The 14,439-nt window shown below is 46.4% G+C and overlaps 1 protein-coding gene across 3 annotated transcripts in view; it reads right to left on the reverse strand.

The window, feature by feature from the left end:
* Positions 1-14,439, reverse strand: part of CPXM2 (carboxypeptidase X, M14 family member 2) — a 146,230-nt gene that overhangs the window by 8,238 nt on the left and 123,553 nt on the right. For 2 of the 3 annotated variants that reach the window (XM_055424451.2, XM_088842407.1), the window contains exons 11-13: positions 8,504-8,801; positions 3,217-3,356; positions 1,251-1,350 (exon numbers count right to left, since the gene is read on the reverse strand). In XM_055424451.2, the coding sequence (XP_055280426.2) occupies positions 1,251-1,350; positions 3,217-3,356; positions 8,504-8,801 (538 nt within the window). The remainder of the gene's footprint in view (positions 1-1,250; positions 1,351-3,216; positions 3,357-8,503; positions 8,802-14,439) is intronic. The other variant, XM_088842406.1, reaches the window with a different exon arrangement.

Here is a 14,439-nt window from a genome sequence, read left to right on the forward strand (position 1 = left end):
ATTTGCCTGTTACTCCAGGAGTTTCTTGACTTCCTACTTTTGCATTCCAGTCCCCTATAATGAAAAGGACATCTTTTTTGGGTGTTCGTTCTAAAAGGTCTTGTAGGTCTTCATAGAACCGTTCAACTTTGGCTTCTTCAGCATTATTGGTTGGGGCATAGACTTGGATTACTGTAATACTGAATGGTTTGCCTTGGAAACGAACAGAAATCATTCTGTCGTTTACATGAGTGGGTCCTAAATCCAACGATCTGTCCTCAGAAGAGACAGAAGAGGAGGAGCCAGGAGGAAACAGGCAGAGGCTGGAGCGACACAGCCAAGGAAGCGCAGGAATACCCAAAGCCCCCAGGAGCTGGAAGAGCTGAGGGGGGATCCTTCCGGGGCTCTAGGGAAGCACAGCACCGCCGACACCAGGACTGCAGACTCCTGGCCTCCGTAACAGAGAGAGAATACATTTCTGCTTTAAGCCTCACCGTCTGTGGTCCTTTGTCATGGCAACCATGGGAAGCCAATGCAGGACCCAGTGACCTGCTTACCGCTGCTGACAGCAAAGTGTCTGCCTTGCAGACTCAGTGCCCTCTAAAGCTGCCCCCACCCCCTACGAAAACCTCCGCGTGTTGGTTTGATCATGCCTGTGGGCACACCATCCCCAGCAGAACTCCTGCTGACAGTCTGACTTGGGCATCCAGGCAATTCTCTGCCACGCACATCTGTCACTGCCTTGTGGCGCCAACGTTGTCCATCGAAAGTCAAGGTCTCTGTTTCACATGTCCCCCTGAACACAGCAAGTGCCATCCCAGGTGATGGCAGTCCTGGGGCGCAAGGAAAAGCCTGGGCGTGTTTTCACCTCACTTTCTGATCAGCAGAGAAGAAGGCAGCCGGCGGGCAGGTGCCCAGTGTCTGCAGGCTGCCCTCCCGCCAGCTCGGGATCTCTGGAACCAGCAGGGACACAGCATGCAGCTGTTCACACACCTCAACCCAGGCCCCACCCACATCCTGAACCTTCAGTGGGTCCTCCAGCCTCTCTGAGCGTCTTGCTTCCACCTGAATAAGGGACAGAGAGAAAGCAGAAAGCATAGGCTGAATACCTGGCTTCTAGGGCCTCCCAGGGAAAGTTGGAGGAAAGAGAGGATAAGGGAGAGCAGAGGAGGAAGTTTCTGGACCTCACTTTGTGGTTCTAACTCAAGTCAAACGCTTCAAGAACCTGGGTATTTCCTCCTGAGAAACAGTTCACAGACACTTGCAGTTACCTGTTCGGATGTCATGGTTAACGCCTTCCACGGAGATAACAGCATTTGGAATCCCTTTTCCATGCAAATCCCTCACCAGGCCTTTGATGCCGCGATGGACCTACTCGTGAACATGAAGGGAAACACAGGGGCTTACAGACCGTCTGGCAGAGCGAATGGGGCTATAAACCTACTGCCAGCCCAGGGCTACTCAGACCCCCTCAGAGCCACAGCTGGCTCGAAAGCGCCCCAACTCCGTGTGGATTTGGTGTGTAAATTTCTGTATTCCTTTCAGGCCCATCTACTGGAAAGTCTTCCCCCAGAGTTAAAATGTCCCAGAGGTTGAGAAAATATGAGGATCTGAGATGGTTCATTAAAAAACACATCCAGTAAAAATGGAATTTAATTTTTACAGGTACATTTATTTTGACTTTCCTGGACTCTACAGACTTAAGAAATAGACTCTAAGAGTCAAACAGGAGAGGAAAGACTCAAAGAGGCTCCTGTAAAGTACAGTTCAGTCCCCAGGGCCCTTCCGTTGATGAGCTGTGTCATGTGATGCACACCAACTAGGTTTCCCCATATGAAGACCCAAGCTGACATGCCATCACTTCCAATGACACTCTTCATACGTACTGCTATGCCTGGGTATTTTATTTATAGGAGGCTCTTTGGCTAAACTGGGATCATCATATTAGAATGAGTAGGGTCCTCTTTCTCTGCGTATATAAAATGAAAAAAGAGCCTTTCCCCACAGACTTCCAGAGTGGGGATGGAAAGTGTGCTCATGGCTTCCTAAGGTTCACAGCCTTCTCTACCAGGAAAGTGAGCTGTGGGTTGCACTGACCCTCCCAGGACCCTCATGGATCTGACGTGGATGCTATTGCTATAAGCTGGTGCCATCCTTTGCCACCCATATGGAGGTGCAGGTATCAGGAAGCTGGCGGCCCAAGCCCTTGGCTAATATGCTTCTTCTGACTCATCTACAGCCACCCATGGAAGAAGGGCAACCTCCCAAAACAGCCTCAGCATCTTACTTCCTAATGAATGGGAGTCATGGTAGAATCGTCTGAAGTTCAACATTAATTTTTATCTCTCTGGTTTCTGTGAGTCTATTCCTTAGTGGGGAATGGATGTTACCTGGCTAGTTTTAGTACCAAACGAAAGCCAGTTTGCCCAATACTATGAGACAGGTGTGTCATTGCGAACAGAAGAAAAGAAAGGTGTGTGAAGGGCCTAGCATACACAGCAAGGCTTCCTCACTGGCTACAAGCAGATGCTCACTAGCTCCAAGCAGAAGCTGGCTGGCATGATTTAGAACTGTTCCCAGGTGGCACCCGGTTACCTGCAGTGGTTGGTCCTCTGCCTCCAAGCTGATGTTATGGGCTGGACTGTGCCCCCCACAAATCCATACATTGAAGTCCCCACCCCACCAGTACCTTAGAAGGTGACTGCTTTTGGCGAGAGCATCTTTAAAGAACTGCTGACGCCAGGAGAGTGGGCTTTATCGTCTGACTGATGTCTTTAAAAGAGGAGGAAACCTGGACACACAGGGACACCAGGAGTATCTGCACACAGAGTAAAGGGTGTGTGAGGACACAGTGAGAAGGCAGCCCTCTGCAAGCCAAGAAGAGAGGCTTCGGAGGGAAACCAACCTGCTGACACACGCATTTTGGACTTCCAGCCTTCTCCTGTTGCCCAGCCTGTGTGTTTCGTTATGCTAGACCTAGCAGATGAATACAGGAAGCCTGGGCATGCTGGCTGGACACAAAGCACCCCTCCCAACGGACCAGCAGTGTGGAGTCTCACTCACCAAGAACCAGTGGGAGTGACTGACACGGACACAGAGCTCAGAGACAACAGCTCCTTCCGACACTATAGTCAGCAGCCCAGAGTGATGGGACTAGTTTTGATCTCAGGCTTTTGGCCATCTCAAGGGCTTTGCTCCCTAGTGAGCCCCCATCCCCGCCGAGTGCCCGCATCATACCTGCTCCATGAACACGATCAAGGATTCTCGATTGTTCTCCCACTCCTCAGGCAGCTCGCTCTCATGTGGATATTTATCACAGCCCACGTAGATGGACAGCTCGAAGCAGTTTGTGTGAAGGTAGCTGAAATCGTTGAGACCTGCCAAGCCAACCAGGTAACATTTTAGCTTCACGGTGCTCAGAGGGGCATGAGAGACAGCAAGAATGTTCAAGCACACGACTCCGAGGACTTCATTTGAACAAAGAGGCATCAAGTATCTACTCTACACAAAACATTAGAGCAAGAAAGAGGAGGGCGGGCGTTGAGAGAGAGACAAGATGCAGCTGGAACAATTTACAGGGAAGACAGGCAAGTGCAGAAGAGGGGGACTGAGAAAAGGGGGACTGAAAGAAGTGTCTTCTAGATAAAACCATTTTCATTTTATTAAAATCAGTTTGATACTATCTTCAGGATAGTGGTATCACTTCTTTTTCTTGTTTAACTTTGTTGTAATCATTGTATTTATTTATTTTTTGGCTGTGCTGGATCTTTGTTGCTGTATGGGCTTTTCTCCAGTTGCAGCGAGCGGGGGCTACTCTCCAGGTATGATGTACGGGCTTCTCACTGAAGTGGCTTCTCTTGTTGCCAAGCATGGGCTCTAGGGCCCAAGGGCTTCAGCAGTTGTGGCTCCCAGGCTCCAGAGCACAGGCTCTACAGCTGTGGCCCACGGGCTTAGTTGATCCACGGCAAGTGGGATATTCCTGGATCAGGGATCAGACTCGTGTCTCCTACATTGTCAGACAGATTCTTTACCACTGAGCCATCAGAGAAACCCCACTTTTTTTATTTTGTTAAATTCTTGTTGTCTCTTTTTCTTTTGTTTCTGGGGCTTTTTATTTTGCTATTTTTTAAGGTATCATTAATAATGTGGATTTTTAGTTTAAATTTAGCTCAGCTGTTATGCTGCTCTCACCTACAGCTCAGCAACTGTGGAATGAAACCTGTAGTTGTCTGCTCTAACTCATAAACACAGCTATCCATCTCACCATTTACTGAGTTCCTACGTAAGCCAGAACCTGTCTCTAGTGCTCTACAGCCAAGCTCACTTACTCTTCACCACAAACCAGCAGAGAGGTAGGTAGTTGTAGCCCAATTTCACAAATAAGAAAACTGAAGCAGAGAATGGTCGGAATGCATTAAGGAATGCATTCGGAATCACGCATCTGGACAAAGCTGGGGTTTGAACCCAGGTGTGTGCTCAGGGACTGTAGGACAAATGCTGTCCCCATCCGGCTGGACAGCAGACAGCCTCATACATCCTGACATGCCTACAATAGGACTTGGGCCCTGTGTTCATTTGTTAGGGGTGCTGGTATCAAGGATCACACCAACTGGGCTGTCAAAAGCAACAGAAACTTATCCTCTCGCAGCTCCAGAGGCCAGAGGTCCAGAATCAAGGTGCTGGCAAGGCCACACTCCCTCCAAGGGCTCTCCCTCGTTTCTCTCAGTCCCACCGGCCCGCGGTGTTCCTTGGCTGTGGCCACACCACTCCCGGCCCTGGTTCTGTCTTCACGGGGCCTTCTCAGCGTCTGCATCTTCTCCTGGTCTGCCCCTTATAAGGACATCTGTCACTGAGTTTAGGGTCCATCTGGGTAACCCACGATGACCTCATCATGAGATCCAATGACATCTACAAAGACCCATTTTCCAAATAAGGTCACATACCCAAGTTCCAGAGATTAGGAAGTGGACATTTTTTTGGGGCCCCATCCCATTAAAGTACCCAACATTTGCAAAATGAACAAATGAATGTCGGATGACATGAAGTTCAGGGGATCTCTACCCAACATTTTCAGTTTTGGGGAACAGGGTGATTAGCAAGAACACAGTGCTACTGTGTCCCAAGTGACAGCCAGGGGAGTCCCCCCACAGAAAGTGCCTCCACCAAGCCTTCCCTGGGTTCTGAGAGTCAAGGCCACAGAGAGCAGGAGTCGGCAGGGCTGGCTCCTCTGTTGGCAGGGGCTAAAAGGTCCTCCTGTGCTTCCACCAGCCTCAGCTGACCCATCTTCCCTTCCTCCTCCGAGTGCTCAGTGGAGCATCCTCAAGCACAAAAGTCCATTCAAAAATCATGACTTTGGGTGTTAAGAGAAATTCTGTATCAACCTGCTGCCTAATCAGTCAAGTCACAAACAAAATGGTGCAAAACATAATGTCTCTCTCTCTACCAGATTCCAGATTTGAACCATTCACGTGTCAGCAGCCACGGACCTTTGATCACATTTGTGATAAAATATGGAAAGTGACAGCAGGGGGATAAGCAGGCTGGAACAATGTCAAGTTCATGGAAAATCCCTTGCAGGGCCTGGTCTGGCTGAAGGAGGTTGGTCAAAATGCCAGGCCAGCTCCTTCAGTAGAACCTGAGGCGTGGAATCACAGACAGTGCAGGGAGGCCTGTGGACCGCGCCCACAGAGCAGCATGACAGGCAGGCCCTCCTGGATCACAGGACTGCTCCAACTGCGCGCACGCGCACACACACACACATACACTTCTCATTACCCCAACCTTCAGACCTTATTAGTACTAAAATAAATAAATGTGATATTTAAAACTCTGAGGTGGGCCTGCCATTTTGCAGTAAATGTGTGCATGCATGCGTGCATGTTAAGTCACTTTACTTGTGTCCAATTCTTAGCGACCCTATGAACCATAGCCCGCCTGCAGGTCTCCTCTGTCCATGGGGATTCTCCAGGCAAGAATACTGGAGTGGGCTGCCATGCCCTCCTCCAGGGGATCTTCTCAACCCAGGGATTGAACCCATGTCTCTGATGTCTCCTCCAGTGGCAGGCGGGTTCTTTACCACTTGTACCACCTGGGATGCCCCTTTGCAGTAAGTGTGTATCTTCAACAGCATTGGAAGTGCTTGAAGAATTGGCAAAATGATGAGAAACCAGGAGAACGGTGGCAAAGCAGAAGCCAGGCTATGGTTAACACCGAATTCCAGTCCTTTAGTGAATGCGGTGCAGTGGAGAATCCTGGGTAAGAAATGGCTTTGAAAGTGAAACGTGTGGACAGAAGGTGTGGGGCAACCCAGATAGAGCTTCTCAAGCCTCGGGTCCTGGCTGGGGATGGCGAGACCTCCTCTGTGTTCTCCCTGGGCCTGGCATCCTGCTCTTGTCACGGCTTCAATACGGGAACACAGGGCAGCACATTCCTTAGAGCGCCGTGTGCCCAAAGCTGTCACAACATCTGCCTTCCTCGTGGGGAGAGGAGGCCGGACGGCAGCTGACACAAAGAAGGGCTCAGATCTCTTCGGAGCTGAAACACACACACAGCAAACGCTGTGCCTTTTGGGCGGGACTGGACCCTGCTCCCAGCGGCCCACTCCCACCAGCTAAGACCTGTCGGTCACCGCTAATGAGCCAGCAAGAACCGAACACAAAGAAGGAGTGGAGGGGCAGCGGGAGGAAAGGAAATTAGAAATCGCATCTCATTAGTCTACAAAGAAATGAATCTGCAGGCCTCATCACACCGCCTGCAGGAAGAATGATTAAAAAGGCTCAAGCCACCACACAGCTCTGCCACAGAAGTCCCCCGCATAATGGAAAATGTAAGGGATAGAAACAAATCAAATGCTGTCCGTGTGATTAGATAGCAACCAACTTCTCAGAACGGTGCTATTGACATGCTGCTGACAAATTCTGCAGTGTCCGAACCTAATTTAGTCACAGTGGCCACAAAAACTAAGCAGATACTTCTCAAAAAGATAATCGTAGGTTTTTAGGACTAGAACTGAACAAGCAAGTATGCTTTTCGCTATTAGGATATTTTTCTTGATAGACAGGGCTAGGAGTATTGATAGTCGATAATTAGGGTGTTTTGTTTTTTTTTTCCTTTGAACAGAGCAAAGCCATGATGAAGAAAAAAATAAAACAACTCTGCTTGGTTTGTAACCAAGAAAAAAATGGCAAGCTTTCTGCATGCTTTATTTTTTTTAAATGGCCAAGGAAACAAATATGCCTACTCTTTTAAAAAAAATTTTCCCTCAGAGTGGAAACATACCTGAAAAGTTTGTGAAGGCTGAATCTCTAGCAAAGGAAAAATAATACTACAGTGAATCAGTAAAGTAAAAGAGAGAACAGGGATATGCTCATAAAAGGTTTCATGGTGAGCGCTTTCCTAGAAGAGCGGGGAGAGGAGTGGGAATTTCTAACAGAGTGCTGCTGACAAGCAAGACACAGAACGCACAGCCACCATCTCTGTCGTGCTCACAGCAGTCCCAGGGTGACCACCACCATCATCCTTATCATCGCCATTAACATCAGGCCCAGTTTACAAATGGAAAATGCGGGGGTTCAGAGAGGTAAAGTAACTTCTCCAGAGTCACACAGCATTTCCGTGATGAACTAGGTCCATCTGACACAGAATAGTTTGACCAACCTTCACAAAGTCAAGAAAATAAGCAATGAACATTACATTTCGGGTCTTGCCATCCCAATGCAGAGACACCTTAGGGAATGTGATGTCTTCAACTCTCCTCACTTGAGAACTCGAGACCAGGCGCAGCCCTGACCCAGGAAACAAAGGGCTGATCCTGAAACTTGGACCATGAGGTCCTCTGCTGCAAAAGAATCCCTGAAGTCTCTGCCGGGCTTCCTCTCTGTCTTCAGTGGGTGCTGGGGACAGGACATCATATTCCCTGCATCACAACAATGGGACTTTGACCAGACACCCTGGTGGGTCGGCGGGGCCTCCAGTGAACGAGCGATTTGAAAAAGTCTTGAGCATGGGCCCATTGCTCCCCACCTCTGCCCCCTTCCAAGGGCCGGCAGCACGGGGCGTCTCCTACTGCAGGAATGGCTCCGGGTACAGTGCCCAGGCTGCAAAGCACCACAGTGCTCTGTGCCCCTTTGCTGGGTTTGCTTTTCTGGCCAATAATTCCCCTAAGACTACACTTACTAACTCTGACCCTGTAACATCCAAACAGCTCGGCAGCTAAGAGTAGACTACAGGGTCAGGCAGATCCCAGTTCTGCTCCTTGGGAGCTTGGACAGATCCCTTTCCCATCTCAAAGCCCCGGTTACCTCTTTCATAACAAGAGGAGTAAGCCACATCCACTTGAAGACTATTGTGAAGGTGAAAGAAGAGTCCAGGCAAGTGCTCGCACCTTATACATGGTTAATTACGGTAGTTATTGTGTTGGGAACAAGGATAGATGGAGAGCTGGACCACGGGGTCGCCCCCACCTCCATCCAGCAGTCCACTGTCGTTGGGCCCCACGACGACAGCAGGACCATCAGAGACTTACTTCCGGCCACAGTGTGCCAGGAAGCCCCATTGACGGTCCCATCCTCCTTCTGGAAGTCTTCCGTGTGGCACACCCTCCTCCTGGCATCCGTCATGAGGCGGTGAGTGGAGGCGTAGGAGTAGGCCAGCCAGCGGAAGACATGGTCGTCGGGCGTGGGAGTATGCTCCTGGGTCTTCCACAGGGACCGCACCATGTCGTAGGGGTAGGCCACCACCAGCTCGCCCCCCTGCAGGTTGCCACCCAGCACGAAGGGGATTTTTTCCATCCAGGCTATGACTGCCCTGGTCTCCACTGCCACCTGTGAACATTCCCAATTTTAGCACATTTGAGAAATAAAAGCAGAAGGAAACTGCCTTTTCTCCTGAGCTTTCCAAAGACGGACAGAGTTGAAAAAGTAGTCATTTTATGGCATCATCAAAGCAAAATTTAGAATCTCAAAATTTGTCTAGGGAAAACTGGCCACTGTGGAAGTAATGGCTAAAAAGAGAAATCCAGAGAAATTTCTTATTGGAGGAATACTCCAGTCAATACGCAAAGAGGGAATGACAGAATTAAAGGATCAGCATTTGGCAACTTCACTGAATTCCTGGGTCAATGAATTAAGGTTCACTAACGGCTCGATGGATGCGAGTCTGAGCAAGCTCCGGGAGTTGGTGATGGATAGGGAAGCCTGGTGTGCTGCAGTCCGTGCGGTCGCAAAGAGTCGGATACAACCGAGCGACTGAACTGAACTGAATGGTAACAAACAGCATACAGAGAAAGAAGCAAACACATTATCCCCTGGATGAAAGAGCACACACCTAAAAACCCATCCCCCCAGTATGGGAGGAAGCCTCTAGCGCAGTGGCCAGCAGACTTTTTCTATTAAGGGCCAGATAGGAGATATTTTAGGCTTTGACGGCCCTGAAGTCCTTGTTGCAACTACTCAAGTCTGCCAGTAGCAAATATTCAACTCTACCCCTGGAGCAGTGTGGGACCTTGGACAACAATCAGATGATGAACATGGCTGTTTTCCAGTAAAACATCATACAGGAACAGGCCTGGGCGGGACGAGGCCCACGTTACCAACCCCTCCCTAGTCTACATGGCTGAGTGGTCTGAATCTCACTGCTAATTTGTAAGAAACATAGAGAAATATGTTCCATTGCATCACGAGAATACAGTTAGCAGCACCCAGACGGTAGAAAATGCTAGACGACAATCTAGTTGCTTATATTATAGCTGTTACGAGATAAACAACAACAGAATTGCAAGAAAAAAAAGGAGAAAGTGATACAGGAGAAAAGTACAGTTTAAAGAAGGGTTGAAAGGCTTATAAACTAATCAAAATGAATGGGTGTTAATTAGATCCCAGTTAAAACATTCTGTAAGAGAACGAGATGGAAAATGATTATAGGAGAAATGCAAACACTGATTGGATATTTTATAACATTAAGAGATAGCTTATTTTGATATGATAATAGTAATTTATGGCTTTAAAAGAGACTCAGATCTTTTAAGGATACTTAATGAAATATTTACAGATGAAATGACACGATGTCTGGAATTTTCTACAATAGTCTTGGGGAGGAGGAGAAAGTGACTGAATATGTAGATGAAATGTGAATTTATCAGCGTTGATGTTGAGACGGGTACATGGATGGGATTCTCTGCAGTTCCCTCTCTAGTTTTGTATGCCGAACTTTTTATGATTAAAAAGTTAAGAGAAAAAAAGGAAGGAAAGAGGGTTAATGTCAAGGAGGGAAAGAAGGAAGGAAGGAGAGAAGAAAGCCAGGAAACAGAAGCTAAAACTGGAAAGCTTGATATAGTCAAATACTGATCAATGAATCAAATATTTGTCATAAGTTACTGATATCTCTGAAGATAATTCCAGGAGAAAAAAAAACTAATAATGGAAAAGAAATAAACATTGGAAATGGTCTAACTGTACTGTGTAGCAAACTGATTAAGGAATGGAAGTAATCTGAAGGATTCATGGAGCTCTGTTTTTATTCCTAACCACATCAGGGCCTTGGGTTGGACGAAGCATAGAATTCAGCTCACAATGCAGGATCATTATGGATCCGTGCTTCGTCCTCTTCTTTCATATTTTGATACGATAAACACCTGTGAACCTACCATCTGTCCCAATGGTGAGCTTTTATTGACCGTTTCTGCACACATCTGTGATTCCCATCCTCCTGCTTCTCACTCAGAGGTAACCACTACACCCAAAACAATATTATTCCGAGTCTCTTGTTTAACTCCATACATGTATGCATAAGGGGTCGGTCCCTGGATCGGGGAAAGATTCCCTGGAGGAGAAATGGCAACCTGTTCCAGTATTCTTGCCTGGAAAATCCCATGGACAGAGGAGCCTGGTGGGCTACAATCCGTGGGGTTGCAAAGAGTTGGACATGACTGAGCACGCACATATGCCTAAGTATGTATTACTTGGCTTTACTTTCTTTTGATCTAAAAAAAGGGTGGGTAACATACTTTTGTCTTCTGTAAATTTTTTCTCTTAACATGTCTGTAAGACTAATCTGTGTTGCATAAAGCTATATTGTTCAGTCTTTTTCACTTCAATATGAAGATTTTATCACTTATGTGCTCTTGTTATGATGGGCACGTAGAAAATTTTCCATTTCTGCTATAGTGAACAGCATTGCTTTTAACTTGCGCTGTCTTCTGGTGGGCTGTGATAAGATGTGCTTAATCGCTCAGTCAAGTCCGACTCTTTGTGACCCATGGACTGCTCTGTCCATGGGGATTCTCCAGGCAAGAATACTGGAGTGGGTTGCCATGCCCTCCTCCAAGGATCTTCCCAACCCAAGGATCGAATCCAGATCTCCTACACCTGTGGTGAAATTTATCTTGCATAAATCACCAGAAGTATAGCTGCAGTTATAGATATATACATATTTCACTTTACAAAATAATCAAGTTATTTTCCCAAGTTACTGTGCTAATTTAAGCTCTCACAATGAGTAAGAGATCCACTGTCCCATATCCTCCCCAGCGCTTGGCTACTGTTAGTTTTCCCAATCAATGGATGTCAAATATTCTCTTATCTGCATTTCCTTAGCACTAGTAATGCTGAACATCTTTCCTTGTTTTCTGACCATATGTTTCCTCCTCCATGAATTGCCTCTGTGTATCTTTTACCCATTTTTCTGTTGTTTCTATTTTTCTCATTTGTTTTTCTTTATTCTTTTAGAAATTCTAGTTCTTTTCCAATTAAATAATTTTCAAATAACACTTCAGTTTTTAACCTGCTGTTATGATAGTTTTGAAAGTCTTCTGATGAATGGGCTTTCTTATTTTGATGTAGTTGAATTTACCAATCTTTTATAATAAATGCCATTTAAAACTGTTCTCCTCACCCTGAGGAATCATGGTAAATGTTAAATTTTATCAAATGCTTCTTTCTGCAGACAAATTATTGGTTTTTTCCTATCATGTCACTGATTTCTGCTCTTTTTAATCAAAATCTTTCTACACTTTTGGGGGCTTCTTCTGTTACCCTTTTGCTTACTTCTTAAGTTAGCTGATGTTTAATCTTTCTTCTTTTGACATGTAATCATTCAAAGCTGTAAATTCCTGAAAGCATTTTTTGCTATACTCCACCAATTTTGAAGCTCCAATACTTTGGCCACCTGATGCGAGCAGCTGACTCAATGGAAAAGACCCTGATGCTGGGAAAGATTGAAGGCCAAAGGAGAAGAGGGCAGCAGAAGATGAGATGGTTGGATGGCATCACCAACTCAACAGATATGAGTTTGAGCAAACTCCGGGAGATGGTGAAGGACAGGGAAGCCTGGCGTGCTGCTGTCCATGGGGTTGCAAAGAGTCAGACACGACTGAGCAACTGAACAACCACCAATTTTAATCTTTAGTGTTCTCATTATCATTAATTTCTACTTATTTTTAGTTGTCAATGTGAAGTTTTTCTTTGACCCATTACTGAGAAGTTTCTTTTTTTTTTAAATTTTCTAAATAGTTAAGAGTTCTTTTCATACTGTCTGCTAGTTTAATTGTATGGTGGTGAAAGAATCATGATCTGCCTGGCTCTCATTTTCTGAACTTCGGTGAGATTTCCTTTATAGCCCAGAGTGCCATCAATTTTTGAAAATGCTCTAGGGATTATTCAGAACAATAAATACTCCTACTTCTTGTAGAATTCTTACAATTTCCTATGTCAAGGCTGTTAACTGTTATTCAAATCTCTATCTTTGCTGATTTCCTATCTCTCTCAGGGGCTTTCCTTGGTGGCTCAGACAGTAAGGAATCCACCTGCAGGAGACCTGGGTTTGTTCCCTGGCTTGGGAAGATTCCGCCATAGAAGGGAATGGCTAGCTACCCACTCCACTATTTTTGCCTGGAGAATCCCATGGACAGAGGAGTCTGGTTGGCTACAGTCCACGGGGTCACAAAGAATCGGACATGACTGAAGGGACAACACTTCCATCATCATCAGTTTATCTGTCTCACCTGTCCATAACCGAGAAAGGTATTGGTGATGGCAGGGTTGTGTAATTCTCCCTGTGTTTCTAAAGAACAAGCTCAAAAACTAAATTCTGATCTTAATGCAAAGACTGAAATTCATGGACTTCCCATCACTGTGCTAAAATAATTCTCTCTTAGCACCTCAAGGCTAAGAAAGCTGGCAACCATGTTCCAATTTTGGTCCAAGGGTTCCCAAATTATAACATCACTTGAATCCTCAGCTTTGCCAGATGTCACTAGTATGTTTGCTTGAAAAAGAAGAATTCTAGGATGGAATTAGGACGTGAGAAAGGATTCAGAAGACCCAGAGGGTCCAAGTCCTTTATCTCCCATAAGCCGTCCTTGGGCATCCTAAGTACCATGCGGTACTGCCCTGTCATTTGCTTTTTGAGAGACCGGATGACACCATCCTGTGCAACACTAAACGAGGCAACCAGGCTGGCCCTCCTCCAGGCTGGTACCCACGTGTGACGTGAGCTGGAGCTCTGAGAAAGAACTGGAGAGCTGCCCTCTATCTATCCGGAGAGAAGCCAATTAATAATTCTTTTTGAGACTGCAAATATGCTTGCCTAAAATATAGCATTCACCAGCCTTCCCTTTGGTGCACTGATATCATCTTTTGACTAAATTCTGGCCAATAAGATTCAAACAAAAGTATTATGTAGGAATTCTAGGAATGCCTCTTAAAGTTCACTGACTTATCTGAGAGGAGGAATGTTTTTAACCTTTCCTCTCTTCCTCCAAAGGCATGACAAATTGCCATCTTGGATTATGATGACCCTGAGAATGAAAGTCCACCTGCTAACACGTGGAAGCAGAAAGACGGCTTCTGGTTTCCTGATGATCACGGGGCTCCTATCTGTCTGGCCCTGCACCATCTGCCTCCAGGGTTCTTTATGTGAAAAGAGAGAAAAAAATAAATAAACAGTCTACCCCATTGTTACTGTTGTTCAGCCGCTGTGTCGTGTCTAACTCGTTGTGACGCCATGAACTGTAAGATGCCCACCTTCCCTGTCCTTCACTATCTCCCAGTTTGTTCAAATTCATGTCCATTGAGTCACTGATGCCGTCCAACTGTCACTGTTTCCACCTCTTCCCCACCTAATTGCCATGAAGTGATAGGACTGTATGCCATGATCTTCAGTTCAGTTCACTTCAGTCACTCAGTCGTATCCGACTCTTTGCGACCATGGACTGCAGCACACCAGGCCTCCCTGTCCATCACCATCTCCTGGAGTTTACTCAAACTCATGTCCATTGAGTAGGTGATGCCATCCAACCATCTCATCTTCTGTCATCCCCTTCTCCTCCCGCCTTCAATCCTTCCCAGCATCAGGGTCTTTTCCAATGAGTCAATTCTTTGCATCAGCTGGCCAAAGTATTGGGGTTTCAGCTTCAGCATCAGTCCTCCAATGAATATTCAGGACTGATTTCCTTTAGGATGGACT

This window comes from Moschus berezovskii, chromosome 12 (assembly GCF_049115385.1).
Source record: "Moschus berezovskii isolate FMDL1 chromosome 12, NW_MosBer_1.0, whole genome shotgun sequence".
NCBI lineage: Eukaryota > Metazoa > Chordata > Mammalia > Artiodactyla > Moschidae > Moschus > Moschus berezovskii.